Genomic DNA, 20,951 nt, shown 5'->3' with positions numbered 1-20,951 from the left:
TGAAATAAAAATGCAGATTGTGCAATTATTTTCTATTAACTCAGAAGTCATTTTCTAATACGAAAATTATCAGCCTCTGAAACACCCTTCATACGAACAAGTCTTTGGATTTTGTGCACAATATGCTTAGATTGATAAATTACAAACATTTTGTAGAAATGTTTATTTATTCCAGTAGTTTGAGTTTGTATGTAGGGGATCTCTCGTCCAAATGATCAGCACATCTGAATTCACAGAGTGTTTTCATTTAGGAGAGGTTTTTGTTAGCTAAGTCTCAATTTTTTCAATGTTCTTGGAAACCAGTCACTGGAAAATTACTTTAAAAGTTCATTGCTGCCCTCCATTTTATTCCTTTTGGCCAATATTGGATAACTTGGAAAAAAAAAAAAAATCTGACAGCTGGGAAATACTATCTTGATGGACAGTTAACCTGTCTATTCTGTTGGTTTTGTTCGATTAGTTTGGGATGGGAGGATTTTGGATTTTTCTTTTCCCCTAAAGTCAGAAAACAATATTTGGCAGTGGAGTCTGGCTGCACGCTTGTTTCTTTGACCTCAATGTGTGACTATCCTCAGGAATGTTAACCTGAACATTTAAAAATGAAGCTTTCATATTCTGAGTACCTTCCTCCTATTTATATAGAGCGGTATGCTAAGAAAATAAAAATGCGTTTGAATTTGTGAATAGTGCATTTGGCTTGAGAGTAATTGGAAGAACTGAGTAATAGAGTAATAGGAAATACCATTAAAATGCTTGCAAAAATTACCTCTAGAGACATGATTACAGTTTGAGCCACAAATATTGTAGCAAAGCAACTTTGTTTTCGTGTGTATGCTTGCAAGTTAGGCAGACTGAGAAGCGGTCAGGAAGTGGTTTCATGTGTCCATACTAGCCAAGAGAACTCACTTCTTGCATCTCCAAATAAACTGTTCCAATAAACTCATAGATTACAGCACCATGCTGCAATTCAATCCTTAAAAAAGGATTTAAGGAAATAAATGCATAATATTTCTAAAAAAAAAAAAAAAAAAAAAAAAAAAAAAAAACACTTACAATCACAGTGTCCTCAAGCTTTCCCTTGAGAATTTGATATTTTTGCTGTACTTCGGTAGGTCACACCAGGTTCTCAGAGAAAATAAAAAAGATCATAATAGAATCTTTCTATGGTAATTATATTTTTGTACTCAGAAATATGATCTCATTTAGCTTGGTTTTAAAAAGTGTGAAGGAAAAATTTAGAAATTAAATACTCAACAGGAAGAAAGAGGGGGTAAAATAAATTAAAAATTAGTCAAATAATTATCTCTTTCTCAGAATGTTATTAGGTATATTAATATAAAATTTAGAAAACATGGATCTTAGGAAAAGTAAAAGAAAAGCATATCATCTGTGGAATCTTACCAACCCAATCCACATTTTGGTGTCTGTTTGTATCCTTTATTATGTATATTATATCCTCTTTTGCTGAATGCTCACTAATCATGTTCTTATAGATGAACTTCAGTCACTTAATTGATTCTCCCTAAACTAATCAAATGTACGCTTTTAGACAAAATCAGTTAAAATAAAGTCAATCAGTTTATATTCGTATTACAGCAGACAAGAGAAATGTCTTTTTTTCAGGTGTGGTTGGCTAGCCATTATTTTTTCTTTCCTTAAAGCATTAGTTAATAGTTGTATTTGTCAGATACAGTGGTTATGCAGTCAGTGAAAAATGGCAGCACTGTAGAATCCTTCATATTTATGGATAGTCATCATAAGAGTGTGTCTGTCATGCCAAAAATAAGTGCGAAAGAAAGCATTACTGAAAAGCATTTGATATTATAATGTTACAATGGAAGATTTACTTCTGAAATATGTAGTAGAGAAGAAAATTTCTTATAGGAAGTATGAGATAATTCTATTGGAATAAATGCATAACAAAATAGCTTGCAACAAAATGCAAGAGATGCTGTTAATGTGTGTTGGAAAGTTTTGAATAAATCATTTTTAAATAGCTCTTCCTTTAGTGCTGAAAAAATAGCACATGTTTTGCTCACTGTGATAAATAGTTGTGTTACTAACACAGTTACTTTCTTTATTTTCTATTTAGGAAGAGCCATTTGTCATGGTGTCTGAAAATGTTCTGGGAAAACCGAAGAAATATCAGGGCTTCTCAATAGATGTGTTGGAAGCCTTGGCCAATTATCTTGGCTTTAAATATGAAATTTATGTTGCACCCGATCACAAGTATGGAAGTCCTCAGGATGATGGATCATGGAATGGACTGATAGGAGAACTAGTGTTTAAGGTAAGGTTATTAACAACTTACTAAATAAATCTATGTAGTAAAGCTAAATAATACATGGTACAACATATTTGCATCAGCTAATAACTTACTTGCTGATTCATTGATAGCATTTTGTTCATCGCCTGTGCTGGTGGAATCTAGTAGTGCACCCAGATGCATTGGGCTATAAAGAAAAAGCTGAAAATAGTGCCTTCTGGTAACTATTTAAGACATAGGGCTGTCCATTTCTTCCAACCGAAGTACAGCAGTATGAAATGTGAATTTAGTCAAATAACGGGATGCTCAGCATCCTAATTAATTTGGCAAGACCTGACACAAATGAGTCAAAGAGGCTGTTCTGAAGAGGAAAAATTGATGTTGCAGTAATTAGTGATACATTACATAAAAAAATGTATAGCACTTAGAAAAATGTTGGTGAGATGAATACATGAAGTATATAATCAACAGAAAATGTTTTATTGGTATATAATAACACTTATGTAGATAGATGCATGAATCGTGAAGTGTATTCTTTATTCTGTAATTAATAAACCATTTTAATCTTTTTAATTTTACATTTAATGCTCAATATTTTATCATAAATAAATTAAACCAAATTAATGTGCAATATCTTTCTTTTTTTTCCACTCCTCACATCTTATCATCTGATTTCAATTTCTCCCATTAGCACTGAAAGAAAGGGCTGTGCAGATGGTACTCTGCTAGTCTCATTCATGCTGTGAACTTACGTATTTTATTTGCTCTTAGTTAACCTGTAGAGGCATCTTTCACTGCTCTAGGTGCAGCTTTTACAGCCATAGAGCCCCACATTAGTTGTTTTTTCGGAAATAAAAACAATAGATATTAATGTAAATAACTTGCTCGTTGTTTTCAGGAAGGTGAATTTAATTGATGGTCACAGCAAAGAATAAGGAGCCATGCAGTCAGATATAGGAGCTAATCATTAAGTACTTGAGCAAAAAGTTGGCCAATTACTGAATAATATATCTTCCAGTAAAGGAAAAAATCTTAGGAAAAAGCCCACCCCAGAGAATATTTGCCGAATGCTAAACATAACAACCGAGAAAGGGTGCAGGAATTTAAGAGCTCTTAAAATTGAAAATTGATACACACAAGGTTACAGGTTATAAGCCAATGAAGCAATGTTTGACATGAAAAATAAAATCAGTGGTAAGTTTAACCTATTCTGCATCCCTGAGCAGCACAAAATCTGCTGGAATGAAATACAACTACCCATGCTGTATGTGCAGCATGGTTTGTATGTGTACACGGAAATAAGAAGCTGCGTTTGCCACATCCCTACACCCCTGTAAGATTGGAAAGTGGAATGGATCATATAGGGTAGGCTGGAATCATTTAGAAGAGCAAATATTCTTGCATTTTCTAAAATTTGACAACTAAAAATTTATTGCCTCATTTTCAGGCTAACACCAAAACTGTCTATTCTTACTTCAGTTATTTTTCTCCTCTACTCTCAACAAATGATTCAGGAGACTGCATAGCACAGACTGGAAGGCTCCTAATTCTGGATGAGTCTGGAGATGAGAGAAGGCCTACAACATTTTTTTACTTACTTTTAGTGAAAGATGCAAAAGGCAGAAATTCTAGGAAATCAGATGGTTCACTGGAAGACATATGCCATTCTTGTCTCCTTACTAGACAGGGGCTCGTATAACTCTAGTAATACACTTATGACAATAACCACTATATCTGAGTGCATGTAGCAAGTGGAACAGATCTATCAGTCTGTTACAATTTTGCTATAAATTAATTTTAATCTATGTGAAATCTTTCTGTATAATTAGAAAGCACAAAGAGTTAACAAAACTGCATTTGGAATTTAGAAATATTTTCCTGATAATATGGCAGTGTATCATTTTTTAGGATGCTCCTTACCCCTTCTGTAATTAACAGTAGCATTTATTGTGTCCTTTTCTCCCTTTTTCTGTCTCTCTAAAGGCAAAAGAGAACCTCTGGGCCAGCAGCCAGTATGTGTGTACCCCTTACCAAGTGCAAGCTGTTCTTGAAAGGCTGCTTTCTTTCTTACTGTGAACCCAGTTCTGCTCCCAGAGCTCAAATATCCATTTGCTTGGCAACTTCATAAGAGGAAGCAGAGGAGCAGAGAATAGTTTTAGATTAAAGGTCTAACCTGTTTAAAACGCAGCGTTTCCTTGTTTTCCCAATTGAGATTTACATGATAATCTGGCCAATATGTGGAAGAAACTCAGAAACGGAGGGGGTGCTCTTTGCCTGTTAGCGCGTGAGCCAGGAGTGAGTTGGGAACAACGTATTTTTTACAAAGGGGATAGGTCCTCGCCAGGTGTATTGGAAAGGAGCTTCTCTTTCTGACTGCATCTCGTTGAGAAGGACGCCTGTGGCCACCACAGAAGACCCACCATATGAAATGACATTGCTGTAGCAAGCACATAATTTCTGTGTTAAACAAAGCAAAACCTTATATTTTGAAGTGGTCTGTCATTTCTTCTGAACCAGACAGGATTCAGCTGCTCCAGTGTTCCCAGGAAAGTTTTAACTGTGCTCTTTCTTTGTCATGATAGTTAGCAGTAACCCATATCCTCTTCCTGTGTGATTTATACCATTTTTTAGACTGTATGTTTCATAGATGCCAACCCAGAAAGCAATCCTGGGCTGCTCTCATTTGCAGCGGCCTTGCTCGTGTTGCTGGTGTGGCATGGAAGCCCGGTGGTGCAAAGCACGTGCCCAGGGTCCACAGCTGGCCTCGCAGACTGAAGCTTATGTCAAGTTTGCGGCATTCCTGCTTTGAAGACAAGGCATGCCTGTCTCTCTTCGTTGCTAAAATGGGAACTGGAATCAGCCTGCTGTGTTTCCAGAATCAAAGCAGCTCGTCTTTAGTTAGTTTTCCTTCCCTCCCCTTCTTTGACTTCCAAGAATTACATTAAATACACCCATGCTACCTACAACTTTAAGAGTAAACTGAATGTACCTCTGCTGATGTCACTTCTGAGAGGGGAGACGAGGCTTTTCAGCAGAGCTCAGGACTTCTGTGTGATCATCATTTTCTTCTGAATACCAGCTGCCTTTCTCACATTTCACTGTGCTACCTCAGGTGGCATGACTTTTTCCAATTAAAAGCTACTGAGAAGCACATTACAACTGCCAGGTTCCACTTTTGGTCAGAGAGGAGAGGAAAGCTAAATACAGATATAAGCATTTCTAAGAGAAATTGTAGAAGAAGGAGAAGGCTCTTGAAAGGCACTCTTCTGATGCATCTTCCTTAGGGGAGTAGCATAGGAAAGAAAGAAGGAAGGACACAGGAAGGAAAAAGAAGATAAAATAATAACTGAGGAAAGGGAGAGTTATTTGGATGCATGTGAATGAACCTGAGCAAAGGTGTTTCTGTGATTAGTTTTTGCATGTCCATGTTAATAACTGCGTAACACGTGGGACTGTGGTTTATTGCTTTCAGCATTCGGTGAAACTTGATTTAACAGTGAAAATGGATAAAATGAAAGATCTCTTAAGAGCAACTTAAAAACAAATGAATCTACAATTCTTGATCATAACCACAGAACTCATCATAAGATTGCTTTACATCATGTGTACAAGATGTGCTTCCTTAATCAATAGTGTAGGGGCATTTTGGTGCTTGGGGGATTTCTACATGTTGCTGCTTAGCTGATTCTGTGACATGAGTAACAATGCTATTGGACCCATTTCAGCATTTATTTTATATTTTCAAAGTCTGGTAATGTTCCTGTACAAAGATCTTGGGAAACATGCAGTTAGCTAATGCAGCCTCATAAGCTGGTCATATAAACAAAAAATAATGCCCGTTGCTTTTTTTTTCAGCTGATCAGTTCCAGGATTCACAATTTCATTCATCAGAAATTTGTTAAAGAAATATCTATGATAGTAATAGCTGGTTGATTTTTGACACTGTGAAGGCTTAGTAAGTGGAGAGTTTTGCGTGTTTATAATTCACATTGGCAGCTTTACATCTAAATATTGATGTAACTGTATGCATTTGCCTTTCTGTCTCAGGAGCACTAAGCAATCCTTGACTTCTTCAAACTGATGTCTTCTCTGATTCAGTCTGACATGCTAATGACAGGCATTTAATTTTTTCATCTTCCAATTTTGATACAAGTAGACAGACTGTACATAATTAAGAACACTCACCTTCCCTGGATCAACTATGAAGTTAAGCCTGGGGCTTTCTGCGACTCCTGTTCACAACTCCAGCACTGCTCTGTCCACAATGCAATCCATAAAATCTCTAGATACTCAGTGCCACTAGAAGTTGAACTTTGTCATTCCAGTTAATTACTACTTGTTTGGCGAGGATGTAGGGATTTTGCAGTATCCAGGAATGCTGACACCATCCTTTTAATTAAATTCTGGAGCCAACTAAGTCAATGCCAAAGCTTCAGTTGACTTCAAATTTCACTGTTAGGCATTTCATGAGTGCTGTATTACTGAGTGCGTGTAGCTTAAAAAAAGAATCACTAGTAGTTGTTCTTCCACTCACACACAATATTTTTAATGATAAAAGAATGAAAAAATGAAGCAACTGCAATGGAATGCTTTGGCAGATATCTGAGTACCAACTAGTAGTACGTTTCTCCACAGTATTAGTTTTGGCAGTATGATTTAACAGCCCTGGTTTTGCATTAAACAGTTTTTTGAGCCATCTGGCATGCGTGATTTGATTTAATAAGAATATCCTTGGTAATAGTGCAATGTATCCTTTATTTAAAAACAGAAGCTAAACAGAGAAGTAATGAGTAATCAGGTCTTACCTCTCACTTTTCTGTTTTTGATTTTAATATCACTGTTATCACAGGACACAATTATATCTCAATTCCTGCTGTAACACGGCAAAGGAAATGAAACGCTTCCATCAGAGTAGCGTTGTATCTCTGTCCTAGCTGGCCCAGAGTCAGAGTCGAGTCATACTGTGGAGACACTCTTACCCAGAGGCATAGAATAGAAGCAGTATTTCCATAAATACTACATACTGTGCTTTTTCATGCAATGCCTTTCAATGTATTTCTTGAAAAGATATGTTTCTCTTAAAAAAAAAAAAAAAAAAAAAAAAAAAAAGATAGTGAATCAGTCTTGCAGTAGTCAGTTATTTGATATATATATGTATATCCTTATTATGTCATGTATATTGCTTTTCAGTGAAGAGTCTTTAAACACCTTACCAATGTAACTTGAATAGCACCTCACAATAAACTAGTAAAGCAGGGAAATACTTTATTAAGATCTCTTGGTGGATAGTAACTTAGTTAAGTCAAACAGCAAGGGCCAAGTCTACAACTAAGCAGAGTCTATGGTTCCATGTGTCCTCATTTAACCCTGAGTTCCCATTTCACTTTTAGATATACAGCAAGTATACATTCAGAAAAATATTTTGTTCATTAAATGTAACCTTATTTTCCTATTTGACAGCTATTAGTATAGAGCATTGGACTTTTACGTTTGTAAATGGACTTTCACATTTGTAAATTACTGAAAAGATCAGTTTATACACACTGTTTGTGGAAAACATTTTGGATGATGACTCATTTGCAACCTGTTCATTGCATCTGTGCCTTAACTGTTACGAGGTATTAAGAATCACTCAAGTCATTTGTTGTCTAAAAGTTTTGTAATCAGAGAAAAGAGATGCAAATGGTTTTCCAAATGCTTCCATGGACTATTCTGATGACATTTTTATTTGGATGTTAGATTTCTGACTTTGCTGCTGCCCATGGACAAAGGGCAGTTTAGTCATCATCCACCAAAAATTAGAAAGGAACATGAAGTGAATTCATGAAGCCACACATTCAGCTGTGTACATCAACACAGCTTCACTTAAGACACTGTAGAATCTAACACACAAATTAAAGCTAGAGCTCTAACTCGTGGCTTTAAGCAAATAAATATTTCCCTGCCTCACTAGTTTATTGTGAGGTGCTATTCAAGCACTTTCTTTTTCTTTTTCCAAATCGTCGCGCCTCTTGCCGTCTTTGACATTTCTCTCAAGCCACTATTAATATGCATAAAGAAAGTAAAAGTAACATCATGTAACACTTAGAATTTGGTTATTGTGGTTAAAAATGTGTCTGTACCATGGGCTATAACTGTCAGATAATATTAAAAGAATCCAGATGGTCTGTAAATTCGGTTCTAATGAGAGTTTCAGCCGTATACTGCATTACATTTCTAAGGAGATGGTAATTCTTACCTTCTTTGGATGAAAATAAAGCAATTTAAGAGAGTTAACAAAACTGGCACAGTACTGAGAGTTCAAGCATTTGTGCTCTCTCTCTTTACCCCCTTCCAAAGGACCACATACTGCTTTAGTCAGAACAGAAGTGGGAACATGTTGAGCTAGTAGGAGCTTTAACTATTTTAAGTGCTCTTTTTCATATTAAAGTATCAAAAATTTATATTCTTTTTATTTGGGATATGGACTTTTTTCAACAGTGTTAATGCATCTGCCTTAAAAACCCTTTTTTGTTTTCACAGTTCTTATTGTACATGTGAAATAGTACCTGCTGTAGTTGCAAGTGGTGTCTCTTGAGACCTAATATCCAGACATGCTGTGAAATAGAATGATTAGATCGAGTAAAGTTGTTCATCTGCTTCTCATCTTAAATGGGTTCTTTAAATTACGAAAAAATGTAAAGGGAACAAAGCGCATCCAGGATACCTGCAGGACAGGTTGTCACAGAAAAGAATTGTTTAGTAGGGGACTATAGAGGAATCTAATAGTGATGGAACCGTATGGAAAATTTGCTATTCTGCACTTAATACTCTGCAGCCAGCAGAGTATTTCATTATTCAGAATTTCAAGCCTCCCCAAGCCCCCAGGACCACTGAAATGCCCTTTGTCATGCAGAGGCCCTTTGTCAGGATCCTCATGTCATCAAAATGTTGAATATCATGTGGCTCTGCCAGGAAACTGATTTCCGCTGAGTAGAAATGCTATACACAAGGTCTGCTTTTCGCCACAATGGCGATGATGGCTTCAATGAGCCAGGCCAAGAAAAATGACCATAAGTAGATTTCCTCTAGCTTATCTGTATTTGAAATAGTTTCCCTGTGATTTCTCGGAAAATACTAACTTGGAGAGCGAACGTGCGTGAGTCCAGCCAAGCCAGGTTTGGTCACAGAAACATAAGAAGCATCATACAGCTATTCTGTTCAACCCTTAATCATGTTTCTGAGTTCATGTCCTTCACGCTTAAGATACTGGCCTTGGTATCTCCTTCTCTGTGATAAGTTTAGCTGCTGTAAATCAAAGCAGAGCAAAACACTTTTGTGTAGCCCATATTCATGTGCACTGTTCTTTCTCTCTTTCCTCAGAGGGCTGATATAGGGATCTCTGCCTTAACCATCACCCCTGATCGTGAGAATGTGGTGGACTTCACGACTCGTTACATGGACTATTCGGTGGGCGTGCTCCTTCGGAAGGCAGAGAAGACAGTGGACATGTTTGCCTGCCTGGCACCATTCGACCTCTCCCTGTGGGCGTGCATAGCTGGCACGGTGCTGCTAGTTGGGCTCCTGGTCTACCTCTTGAACTGGCTCAACCCTCCACGCCTTCAGATGGGATCCATGACCTCCACCACACTCTACAACTCTATGTGGTTCGTGTATGGATCCTTTGTGCAACAAGGTAAAAAGCAAAGGGGGTCTCTGCCTCCTGTACATTGTCCCTCTTGCTATAGATACTTCCCTCTTCCCTGCTGCCCTTCTGCAACCCATGAGGGCCTCTGAGTGCAGTACAGTCATATGTCATCTGGTTTCCAAGACTCTAGCATCCAGTGGTCTGGTGTGGGCACCATGAGAAGTTCAGGAGCACTACATGCTAGCCTGTTTTAGTTTGTAATTGTCTAACTATGGAAAGATGATTTATTGCACTGGAAAAGAGTATTTCCGATTATCTGCTTGGGGAATTATTCATAGCTAATGTGAGTGCTATGTTCAGAGTCAGATAGAAAATATTGCAATTTGGCTTTTGAGCTAAGTTTAGATCAGTCACTAGTGCCGTATGGTCTTACTGTTACTGTCTGGCATTCTTTCTTCCCTCTAGTGATTTATCTTAATTTCCCCATATAATTTTTAGGCTCAGCCAAGCTTCTCTGGCCTTCCTGTGTGCTTTCTCCATCTCCGATAGCATCGGGTTTAACCTAAGCTATTCCTCATTTCTATTATATTCCCAAGTCCTTCATAATCTGCCTCTTATGGTAAAGGGTTTAACCATGTATCCTAAAGGCATTAAGCTACTGACCTTGGCTTGATATAAATCTCTTAATATTCTGATGTACAAATTAGGGTGATAATGCAAAATGGAATAAGAAAACACAGTTTCATATGGGGATGAAGAAGATACAGCTAATAACAAATGACAACAAAATGAAACATGCTTTCTGGCATTTATGCATCTAATCATTCGGCAGTCAATAACGGCACTGCAGAGATGCATATTTGTAATTTAATGGAGCAACTACAAAAAGTCATGGCCGCTGCAGCCTGAAAAGTCCAACATAGCTTTTGGATCTTAACATGAGCTGGATTAAATTCTGTGGATAGAAGTATTGTATTCACTAGATTTCATGATTTAGAAACTACATTGTTCCCTGTTGGAAACATCAGATAGCATCCATAAAAACTAAAGGTACTCATGAAAATCAAGTGTAAAACTCCTAGGAGGGAACCAAACCTAAATCACCCCCAAAAAGAATAAAAGCCTCAAGTGGATAAATTCTAGAAGAGGTGGGGTATGTTTTTAAACACATCAACTCAGAGACCTTACTTTTGCGATTACCATTTTCACTGAGCAGGGATGGTCAGTTCAGGAAAGCTGAAAAGAGAGAGGGTGTTTTTGTTCTTTGTTTTTAAGCATACAAAGACTTTAGAGGCCGTTGAGAGCTACAAGAGTTTTTTTGAATGTATGTGATTGGGTTTTAAAGCTTTTTTTCCACCCAAAATATTCCCAGTGTAACAGTTTAGGGAATCCAACTGTGCAAGAGCAGTTGGTCCATTACAGAGCTAGACTTGTTACATCTGTCTGCCTGTTAGATTAAAACTTGTGAATTAGTTTCTTTACTGCATGAATGAGAGGTGACTTTATTGTTTGGTATTAGCCTTATCATCCCTGCTGTATTCCCAACATCATTAGCCCCTAAAAGTTTTTTATGAGACTGCTTAGCAAAGGTTTAAAGGAGGCACAGCTAGATTAATAGTCACTTAAGTCTTGTAAATTATCTGAACTGTTTGCTTTGTGTCTCTGTAAATAAGACTGTATTGCCCAGCACCCTGGCTTTTCCCAGTTCCAGTATGATAGCCTGCAATGAAGAGCTTCAGCTGATGCTCAGTTAGCGTGCAAAGAAAAGGGTTTTCTGACCAACTGGTGCAAGAGAGTGCCCAAGTAAAGCTTAAGGGGGAAGCCTTGAATAAAGCATGAAAACCAGAAATAAAGGAGATGAAAACACGTGAGAGCAGATGACAGAAAGGTAGAATTTACTAGAAGAAAGCAAAGAAAAGGAATTTTCTTGAGTTTGCTGTTGACTGGTTCCAGTCCTATACTGATTGGAAGAGGGCCATGAGATGCAGCTCAGCATTAGTAAAACCTGCTGGTGGGACATGGCAGGCTGGAAGCACCAAAACTGTTAGGGATCTGAAAAAAAGAAGTTCACAAACTTAGAAGGTGAGAGGTGTTTATTTACAGCTAGAGAGCTTACCGCTCCACCAACTGGGTTTTCAGTGCAACTCCTTGGAATTCACTAGGATAATGTAAAATGTTCACTTTGTTTCTGTTGCCTGAGAGGAAGCTATAGATATGTGTCTCCTTCAAATGACAAGCAGAAGGACAGTCCTTAATTTGCCAGAAGGAAAACATGACACACATTTAACAGAGTTGATACCAAAAAATATGAAGCTTGCAGACCAATTTAAACATAAAGACTCAGAACACCTCAGAAATCCAGTGCAAAAGTTAAGAGATTGATTTACTATGTCATCCTATATTTCACATTCAATTTGAATATAGCAAAAACTGTATTAGCTGAAGCTTTATTGTTTACCAGCCCTTGTGAATACAGACAAACGAAAGTAATTTGCATTGACAGGCTAACTGGCTATTGTAGTAATTTTGCTTCTGTTTTCACTCATCAGCTCTTCATTCAGCAGAAAAATCTGCAGGTTTTATTTGTTTTGGACTAGCAGATTTGTTGCTATTAATTGTGATTGGCGTGTCTTAAGTGTGGCGGCATGGGATGTTTCAAATACAGTCGGGTTCACTTAGGAAGTCTTTCAGCTGCTGATTTAAAACATGGCAAGGTACTCATTTCTGTTATCAAAACATACAGCCAAAGACGCTTTTATATCCTGAACTAAGAGAAACAAAGCAACGTTGAACCTATCATTGCTGGTGCTTTGATAGTGATGGATGCTTTGTTTGGGGCTAGCAAATGCATTTTAACATCATCTTTTCTTTCTTTAAGTAGACTAAAGATTTGCAAGCGCAGAGGTTGGCTCCAGATCTGCCACAAGTCTGAAGAGAAAAAGCGGCCTTTGGTGTAAAAATACAAATAATTCTTTAAGGATTTTGTTTGAAACAGAGAGGACTTCTTTTGTTTGTTTCTTCTGAAGTAGCTAAAGAGTGTGCAGTTAACACAGACAGCTTTGGTCTGCTGTGTCAGTTCATATTTTCTGTCAGCCTTGGCTCTCTGATCTTCTGATCAAATTCTATTAATAAATCTTAGCCTTTGCAGTTTTTGAAACAGAGAAAAATGCTGCAACATTATCTGTAGACTAGAGTCAGCCCAGTCCAGTCTGGTAATTTCGAAGGCAGATCTATGAAATACTGGCATTCTCAGTAGCAAAATTTAGGTATTTTTTAATTGTTTTCTCGAAAGTAGACTGTGAAACATGATGTAAAGATTTGCAACTCTTTCATGTGTTACAGAAACTTAAATCTAGCCTGGAGAATATTTTTACTAAAGAAGATTCAGAAGATACCAGGATGAACCCAGCTTGACTTGCTACTTGCTTCTGGCATGCATATCTATGCCACATCCTCAGAGATGAAATTAAAACCGAGCATCTCTTCACCCGTTTGCTTGAATAATTTAATGTCACTGCTTCTTACATCATCTAAACTCATCTCTTGAACTTCGCTTTCAATTTCTTTTTTCTCCATGTTGGAGTGACCCCACAGCCTAGGTACCACTAGGTACAGAGGTGCTGTAATACAGAGATATATTTTTTCTCAGAACCACATTGTCCTTTTAATTTTATCTACAATCATTCCAGATATCTGTGTGTATGTATCGATACATATTTTAAAATCCTTAAAATACACATATTTTTAAATTGGAAACGACATTTCTGAGGACAGAGCTGAAATTTAATTGGGGAGGCTCAGCTTCTGTAGCACTGTATAATCTCTCAAGTGTTTTTTGTTTATTCTATAATCAAACCTTTCATAATATATGCTTGTGAATAACAAACTGTAGTTAGTGCATTGCAATACTTTGTCTTACTGCTGAATATTGAAGCTCATCTTCTTAAAGCATCTACATCTAAAATATCCACAGTACTGTGACTGCTACAAAGGCAGGGACTTCTCAGTGATCTTGGTCATGCTACGGATTATATTAAAAACAAATACTTGTGACCGCACGCTACTCATCCAAGCATGAGAATTCCTAACATGTGTTTTTTATCCTCAAGTTGTTTATTCATGTCTGAAGATGCAGCAAATTAATAGATTCAGACAGTGGAGGATTCACATTATGTTGGAATTCAGTCTTGCTCATCTTAGAAAACTGAGTGATGGAAGCTTCGTTTTTTTGTTTTTTTTCTGAATTTTGCCAAACCCAGCTGGACAGAAAACGTAGAAAATGTTTTCAAGGCTTCCTTCTCAGTCCAGTGCCAACAGAGACTGTTTGGTGGCATTGCTTTATCTTTTGCGGGTTCCCTCTCTCACTCTTCATATTTTACTTTGGCTTCCCACACTCCTCATTCCTCAGAGGTTTTCGCCTCCCTGTCTTCCAGCCCTGCTGGGACTCACAGTTCCCACGACCTTCTTCTCTGCCGTCACTGACGGCTCCACTGGCCCTGCTGCTCCTGCTCCTCCCGCTCCTCCCCATTGCCGTTGCTCCTCAACAGCTCTTTATTATTTATTATTTGTTATTATTTATTTGTTGTTTTTATTCTAGTTAGAGCTCTTTGTGTTTGCTTGATTCTTTTTTTCTCCTGTTACACAACTTCATTTTTCCTTCTCTTCAGCCCTGGTAGTGATGCTTTTCCCTCAAATCTTGCCCTCTTCAGAGCATGCCAACACTGGAAACCTGCCATATGAGCAAGAACCAAAGAATTGGTCCCAGAGTGTAAACTGGACCAGAAACATAGCAGATTTAAACTGGAACGACTCACTGCTATGCCACAAAGCCCATTTATACTTGCTGAGGACCGGGCTTAATGTCTCGAAGGTTTTCTGTTAACTTTCTATTACTTTATGGGCCCTATTAAGAAATACCCTAGAGAGTACACTGCTATCACTCTTACAAGAGAACTCAAATTATTTAAGAAACAGAAGTTCAGGATTTAGAGTTACTTCTGACCCTTTTTGTATAATAGATCTCTTTTTTTTGAGACAGTTGAAATGCTGCATGTTTTTTATCAAGAACTTACAGAGGAATTTCCCAGGTTTTTTTTTTGTGAGACCAGCCTAGATTTTGCTTCAGAATACAGTGATTGGTTTAGTTTAATGGAATTCAACTGAATGTAGACAAAATAATGAAATTATATTGAAAATTGCAATTTTGTGTGCATAATATAAAACAGAAGGACTTTGCCTATCTCTTATCCCACGCGATTCATCTGAGTTTTTCTGTAAGATCTGAGGCAATGTTTCTGAACTTAGATGGCTGGGACTTTATATTACCTGGGGAAAGATGTAAGGCTCTGTTTCACTTGGAAATGTCTATAAGAATGAGAAGCAGGCAGTTGATTCTTTTTTCTCTAACAGGAAATGTCTTTATAATTGCTGTCTTATTCAAGATTTAATCGCTTCTCAGTGATTCCAACAAAACAAGCATTCATTGTTGTTTTATGAATAGCGTTTGACTACAGGATAATGAGTGATTCAGGTATTACCTATAAAAATATTTTGTTGTTGTTCAGATACCTTAATACTCTTGCTTGTAGCAAGATTATGAAATAAATGATGTGGAAACATCACAGATTTTATCCCCTTAAGCTTTGATTAGATTTAAATGCTGGTCACAAACAGAAGGGGTTGATGGGCTGTCGGTGGTGTCATTAATGGCCAGTTATGTTCATAATGAGCAAGTCTTGCTGTTTGCCCTGCTTAAACTGTATTTCCTAAGAGCAATGGGAGAGACTCCAAGTCTTGGTGCTTCTCAGTTGTTGTAATACTTCTCGGCTGGCTGAAGCCTCTCAGACTTCTCAGTCTTGTTCCCTGTATTTCCACCCAAGGCGCGATCTAATCCTCCTGCAACGTGCTGCTGGGAGTCTGCTGTTGCTTAATGAATTACTCCATCTTACTTATCTTATTCTTGGCATATCTCTATCAGCAGGAAACCGTTATCCTGTAACAACGTTCTTTCTTAGTGACATTTTCTCTTAATTAACCGTACACCAATTTCTATGCATTTAGTTTTCAGACGAAAACTCTAAAAACATTTTGAAAAGATGTGTTAGCAATCAATTATATCCTCACATGTCATATTTGGTGGTTAAGCCTAATTATTTTAAAGTTTAACAAACCAAAACATATCCAGTGTATAGGATTGAGGACAAAGACTTACTTCTTAATTTGAACTCTGCATCTGATCTGCTGGCTGACCATAGAAAATTGATTTAATATCCTGTGTTCCAGCTCTCAGTTGTGAAATGGAGATATTATTATATATGACTTTCCTTCATAAAGACATTTTATATCTTCTCATAGAAAGCAAGATTTAAATGCCATTTTTATTAATTAATATTAATTTTGATTGGTTTTCAGACTTACACCGGGTCTTAACATGTTCCTGTGACAAGATGAATAGATTTGCTTAGTCTAAAATGTACTTAGAAACTCAACACTAAACTAGGAAAATAAAAGCCAGATAGCAAACACATCAGGAAACAAACAAATATCTGTATCTTTCTCACTCTCTTTAAGGTCAAGCTAAAAAGTGCACATGCACGCATACTTTCCACACACGTATATATTTATATAAGCATATATAAAAATATTATTGTCAAGCTGCTATATTGCGAGCTGGTGTATTTGTGACTTTGTGATTCTACCTTGAAACATGAAATCTCAAAATTCTTATTTGGTTGTACTAAATTTAGGTGTATGTATTCATCTGCACGTGTATCTTCATAATGTGATCACACAAAAAGAGGAACTGCAGTCCCGTGGTACCCATGCACATTTTCCAAATGTCTTAATGGTTCGGGCTTGCTCTGTTGACCACATCAAATCATAACTAAATTTTGGCAACTGTGTTGTATGTGTCTAATGTGTTTGGAAACCACAAGTGATCTGTAGAACTTTCAAAATACACTGAGAATTATTGCCGCATACACAATATACTATGCAAACACTGGGTGTAGCTTTGTGGGCATGCCACTTTCAGAGATTTATTTTATCATCTCTTTCTGGAGAAGTAATTCCAAGGAATAACCACACTCCAAATAAAATGTTTGATAGTATGGGCATTTATTTGCAGCAGTTTGATATCACTAGCATTAAACTGCCAGGAGATATGTCTGGATTTTCTCCTAAATTGAAGTTAAGACTCGGACAGTCCTCAGAGGAGCCTAAATTAATGGATTTCTGTGTCTTGTGTGACCTGCTTTTTTGAGTAGTGTAAGGTACGTGAGGCAGTATATTTAGAGATGTTAAGTCTGACACGCTTTCTGTGAGGAGATGGAGAATGAATGGTGGTGTGAAAGCCCCCAAAACCCTTCCATCCCCTAGGATTAGCTCCAAGCCTGATTAATTGACTGTGTGAAGGTAATGTCTGTCTGTCTGCAGTATAAATACTGATCAAGACCAAGTAAAACGAAAGGAGAAGTACCGCTGGATGCCTGATGCATCTGTCCATCTTTCTTTTCTTTCTTCTTTTTTTTTAGAAGTATAATAAGGTAAATATTTTATTTAGAACAGTTGTTTAATTGCTATTATTTGTAATATGTCTATATACTACATGCAATTGAAAGAATGGGAATGTTAGATTCAGATTAAGTACTCAGTTTTTTCTTTTCAGAGTTCAGCTGTGTGCAATACATATTTAATTGAGGAAATGGAAGAGAATAATTTAGCCAGGAATTGGATATTTCTTGCGTTATAATGGCATTTAACCCATATTTTTATCTGCAAAAGATGTTCCAAAGCTGAAGAGGCTACGCCTTCAGGCCAGCTTGCCTTGTCCCGCTGTTTCATTTTCTTACACAAAAGCTTACACGTACATTGGCCAATTCTGTTTAAGGTAGGAGAGAAGTAGGAAATGAGTTTTAGCTTTATTAAAAATCCTTCCTTTCTGCTCAGATGACAGCAATTTCATCTACAGCCTGATCTGACTTTCTCACTGGAGGATATCCTAGGCAGCAGATGAAAATGAGTTTAGAGGGGAACCCTTGGTAGTTTTCTGTTGCTTTTCAAGTCTGCAGGGAGTCCCTCCTCTGCAACAGCTGCCGTATCTGTATCCACCCAAGCAGCGCTTCTTCATAACACCAGCTGGTGGGTGGGTGCCAGGAAAATTGTCTGCAAAGTATAAAGCCAGGAATGGCAAAGAGGTTTTTAAGCTGCCAACATAAAAAACTCTCCTTTCCTCGGCTGTTGAGCTTCTTTCTCAGCCCTCTTCTAATATTAAAATGCATATAAAAGGAGTGGGACAGAATTAATATTAAAAGGAAGAAAATAATGATACCAGATGAGTCTTTTGATCAAGTTAATCAGCCTGTTGCTCTCACTGATCACTAAGATAATTTTCCACTCCTGTTTCAGCAAATACAGGATAATGAGAGCTGGGTTTTTTTTCCCCTCTCTGTCAGGTTCCCAGCATGCAAATAAAGGGAATTATCTTCACTAGAGCAGCATCTCAGTGTAGGAACCCAGTGCTGCTTAACTGTTTTTCCTTCACAGGCAATTGGTGGGGAGAAGAGATGATAAAGTGGGACTTCACTTTCCAGTAAAGTGCTTTCCAGTGCTTTTAAAGTTAGTGAAATGGAGCTGGCTTAGAAATGTGTGCTGCCTCATGTGCCAGGCAGAACCTGCGCTGAAGGAGTGTGTGTGGTTTGTGCTCAAGATTCTGCTTCCCCCGCGCTGGCATAGAGGAAAGGTAACAGTGAAGTGGAACGATAGAAAATATGCAGGCAGTGACTGCTAATGAACAGTGGTAACAAATCTGCAGAGCTGAGTGGGAGTGTTAGTTGTTCACAACTAGATGTACTTGCTAGTAAAACACTTTTTAAGTGTAAGTATGTATTTCTTTCTGACAATAGCTTCTTTCATTTCTGTATCTATCCCCAAGGAGGAAAACCCTCACCATCCAGTGAAGTCATCTTTGAGGTCATTTTTCACTTCCGACAGATTGACTCATGGTCTTAAGTAGAGTGATAGCTGATTCACAGTAAAAAACAGGTTATTCAGCCTTGAAACATGAGCGTTTTTATTAGTGTTTTCCATCAGTAAATGACATTATAGCATTATCATCATTGAAACGTAAACGGATGAGAGTTTTCGTCTTTCCTGTGTTCGCTGTGAGCTGTCATAGTATTACTTCAGGTCATCTGAGTTTGAGATCTCTTTGATAGCAACACTACAGGATGTACTTAAGGTGGAATTTCAGTCTAAATTTTAAAACATATTGTTTAGGAGCACAATTAGAGCTCCTGCATTAGTGATGGTTGAATTCTGTAAGGTTAGGCGTTCAGTGCAGATCAGCACTCTGAAAAATAAAGGATAACCAGAATTAGTGACATGAAAACTGAACTAATGTATCTGAAATGTGTCCGATTCACCTGCTTCTGAAGTAGTCAGGTGCCGCTCTGTGACAGTGGATGCTTGGAAATCCGTAAGAATGGATTTATACTGTATTTCGTAATACTGTGAAAGTTCGAACAAAAAACTGTCTTTCGGTATGTTATCTTTTTTAAATTCCCCTCACTCCCAAAATTTGGAGTCTCGGAGCTTCATAGAGGTAAAAATAACAATATTGGTGATGATGGGGAAAGGCAACTGTCAAAAAAAAACGTGGAGTCTTTATTGAAATTGTCGTTTGTCCATATGCTCTCACCGAATTGTCTTTTGTTTTGCTTGGTTTATAGATGTTTGGTTTCAGCCAAAGGGGATTCTGTCTCCTTCATGTTCATAATGTCCTCCCTGACAAGCTCTTAGATAAAGCAGCGCTTTAATATCTCATTAATGACATTGTTCAGTTTAATGTTAATTATGTATACAGATGGCCTATTTTCAGTTCACTGTGCACAATCCTTCTTACCATCCTGGAAGGTACTGCGTATAACACTGTCAGTAGTCTATGGCAAGGCTGCCACTACATAAACTGCATGTGACAGGTAGTTTCTTAGCCACTTATGAATACATACCATAGATGATGATTGTGGGTGATTAAGGCTTTAGAGCGTTTGTATCCAACCGTTAGCAACAGGGAGACTGACTGGGTCTCGGCATCTCTTGAAATCTAATCAGAAGGTTGCCAGTGTGCAAGGATATTTGTCAAGATCAGGTGATGGTGTTCTTTAAAGTAATAGCCAGTGCATATCATTTTGATGCATTCTCAGTAGCTGCAAATACTGCGTTTATACAGCCATGAGATCAGGTGCAATGTTAGAATTGGGCATCAATATTCTATAGAACAGGATCCCTGGAAATTCTTGCTGGGTTCATTAAACACACACTTTGTGCTCTGGTCTGTGTGAGCCTGTGCTAATAATTACATCATATAAAATTATCGTCCTAAATTGTGAAAGTGATAACAAAGGGTTGTCTGGTTGGAGCTTCTTTTGAGCAAATAACTATTGGTGAAGTTGGGAGGCTTACCGCAGCATTATTTATCATCATACAACTGACTGTTTTTGCATTCAGTACCTCCAGAATTAAATTTGAAAGCCTACTGAGTGGCTTTGGATGGGGGGGGGGGGAGGGGAAGTAGATGCTGCTCCAGTATGAGATTTTTGTAGCCAAACTATATATTAGAGATGGGCACGAAGCCTCCCGGTTCAAATCTGGTTGTAGGCATAACAATCAAAAGATCTACTTTCAAATATGAAGCTTTGCATGATATTTCGATGTCTAAATGTAAATGGTACAAATCCAGCAATGCTGAATCTAAGAGCTCCCAGTAACTTCAGTAAATAGAAGTAGACACCACCATCTTCAAATTCTGGCTGCATTCATTACTCTTCTTTTGTTATGACAGTGGAGGATAAAAATGAGACCTACTTTTATGATATATTTTCTACCACTTCAAAGCTCAAATATGCTGTCTCTATGTAATTACATTACACCAGTCACCACAGTATGTTATCAGTCAATTATTGCACCCTATTGTATCTAGTAACTCTTTTTATTTATGTATGATGCATTTTGCTTTTCAATTGAAAACACGTTTTGCCTCTTCTGAAACAAGATGGAATT

The 20,951-nt window shown here is 37.6% G+C and overlaps 1 protein-coding gene across 2 annotated transcripts in view; it reads left to right on the top strand.

The window, feature by feature from the left end:
- The window catches only part of GRID2 (glutamate ionotropic receptor delta type subunit 2), a 692,796-nt gene that overhangs the window by 553,013 nt on the left and 118,832 nt on the right, over positions 1-20,951 (top strand). For both annotated transcript variants that reach the window (XM_062575022.1, XM_062575021.1), the window contains 2 exons: positions 2,093-2,290; positions 9,629-9,941. In XM_062575022.1, the coding sequence (XP_062431006.1) occupies positions 2,093-2,290; positions 9,629-9,941 (511 nt within the window). The remainder of the gene's footprint in view (positions 1-2,092; positions 2,291-9,628; positions 9,942-20,951) is intronic.

The sequence above is a fragment of the Rhea pennata genome, chromosome 4 (genome assembly GCF_028389875.1).
Source record: "Rhea pennata isolate bPtePen1 chromosome 4, bPtePen1.pri, whole genome shotgun sequence".
Classification (NCBI taxonomy): domain Eukaryota; kingdom Metazoa; phylum Chordata; class Aves; order Rheiformes; family Rheidae; genus Rhea; species Rhea pennata.
The sequence above is the reverse complement of the archived record's forward strand: the minus strand, read 5'-3'. Positions and strand labels throughout refer to the sequence as shown.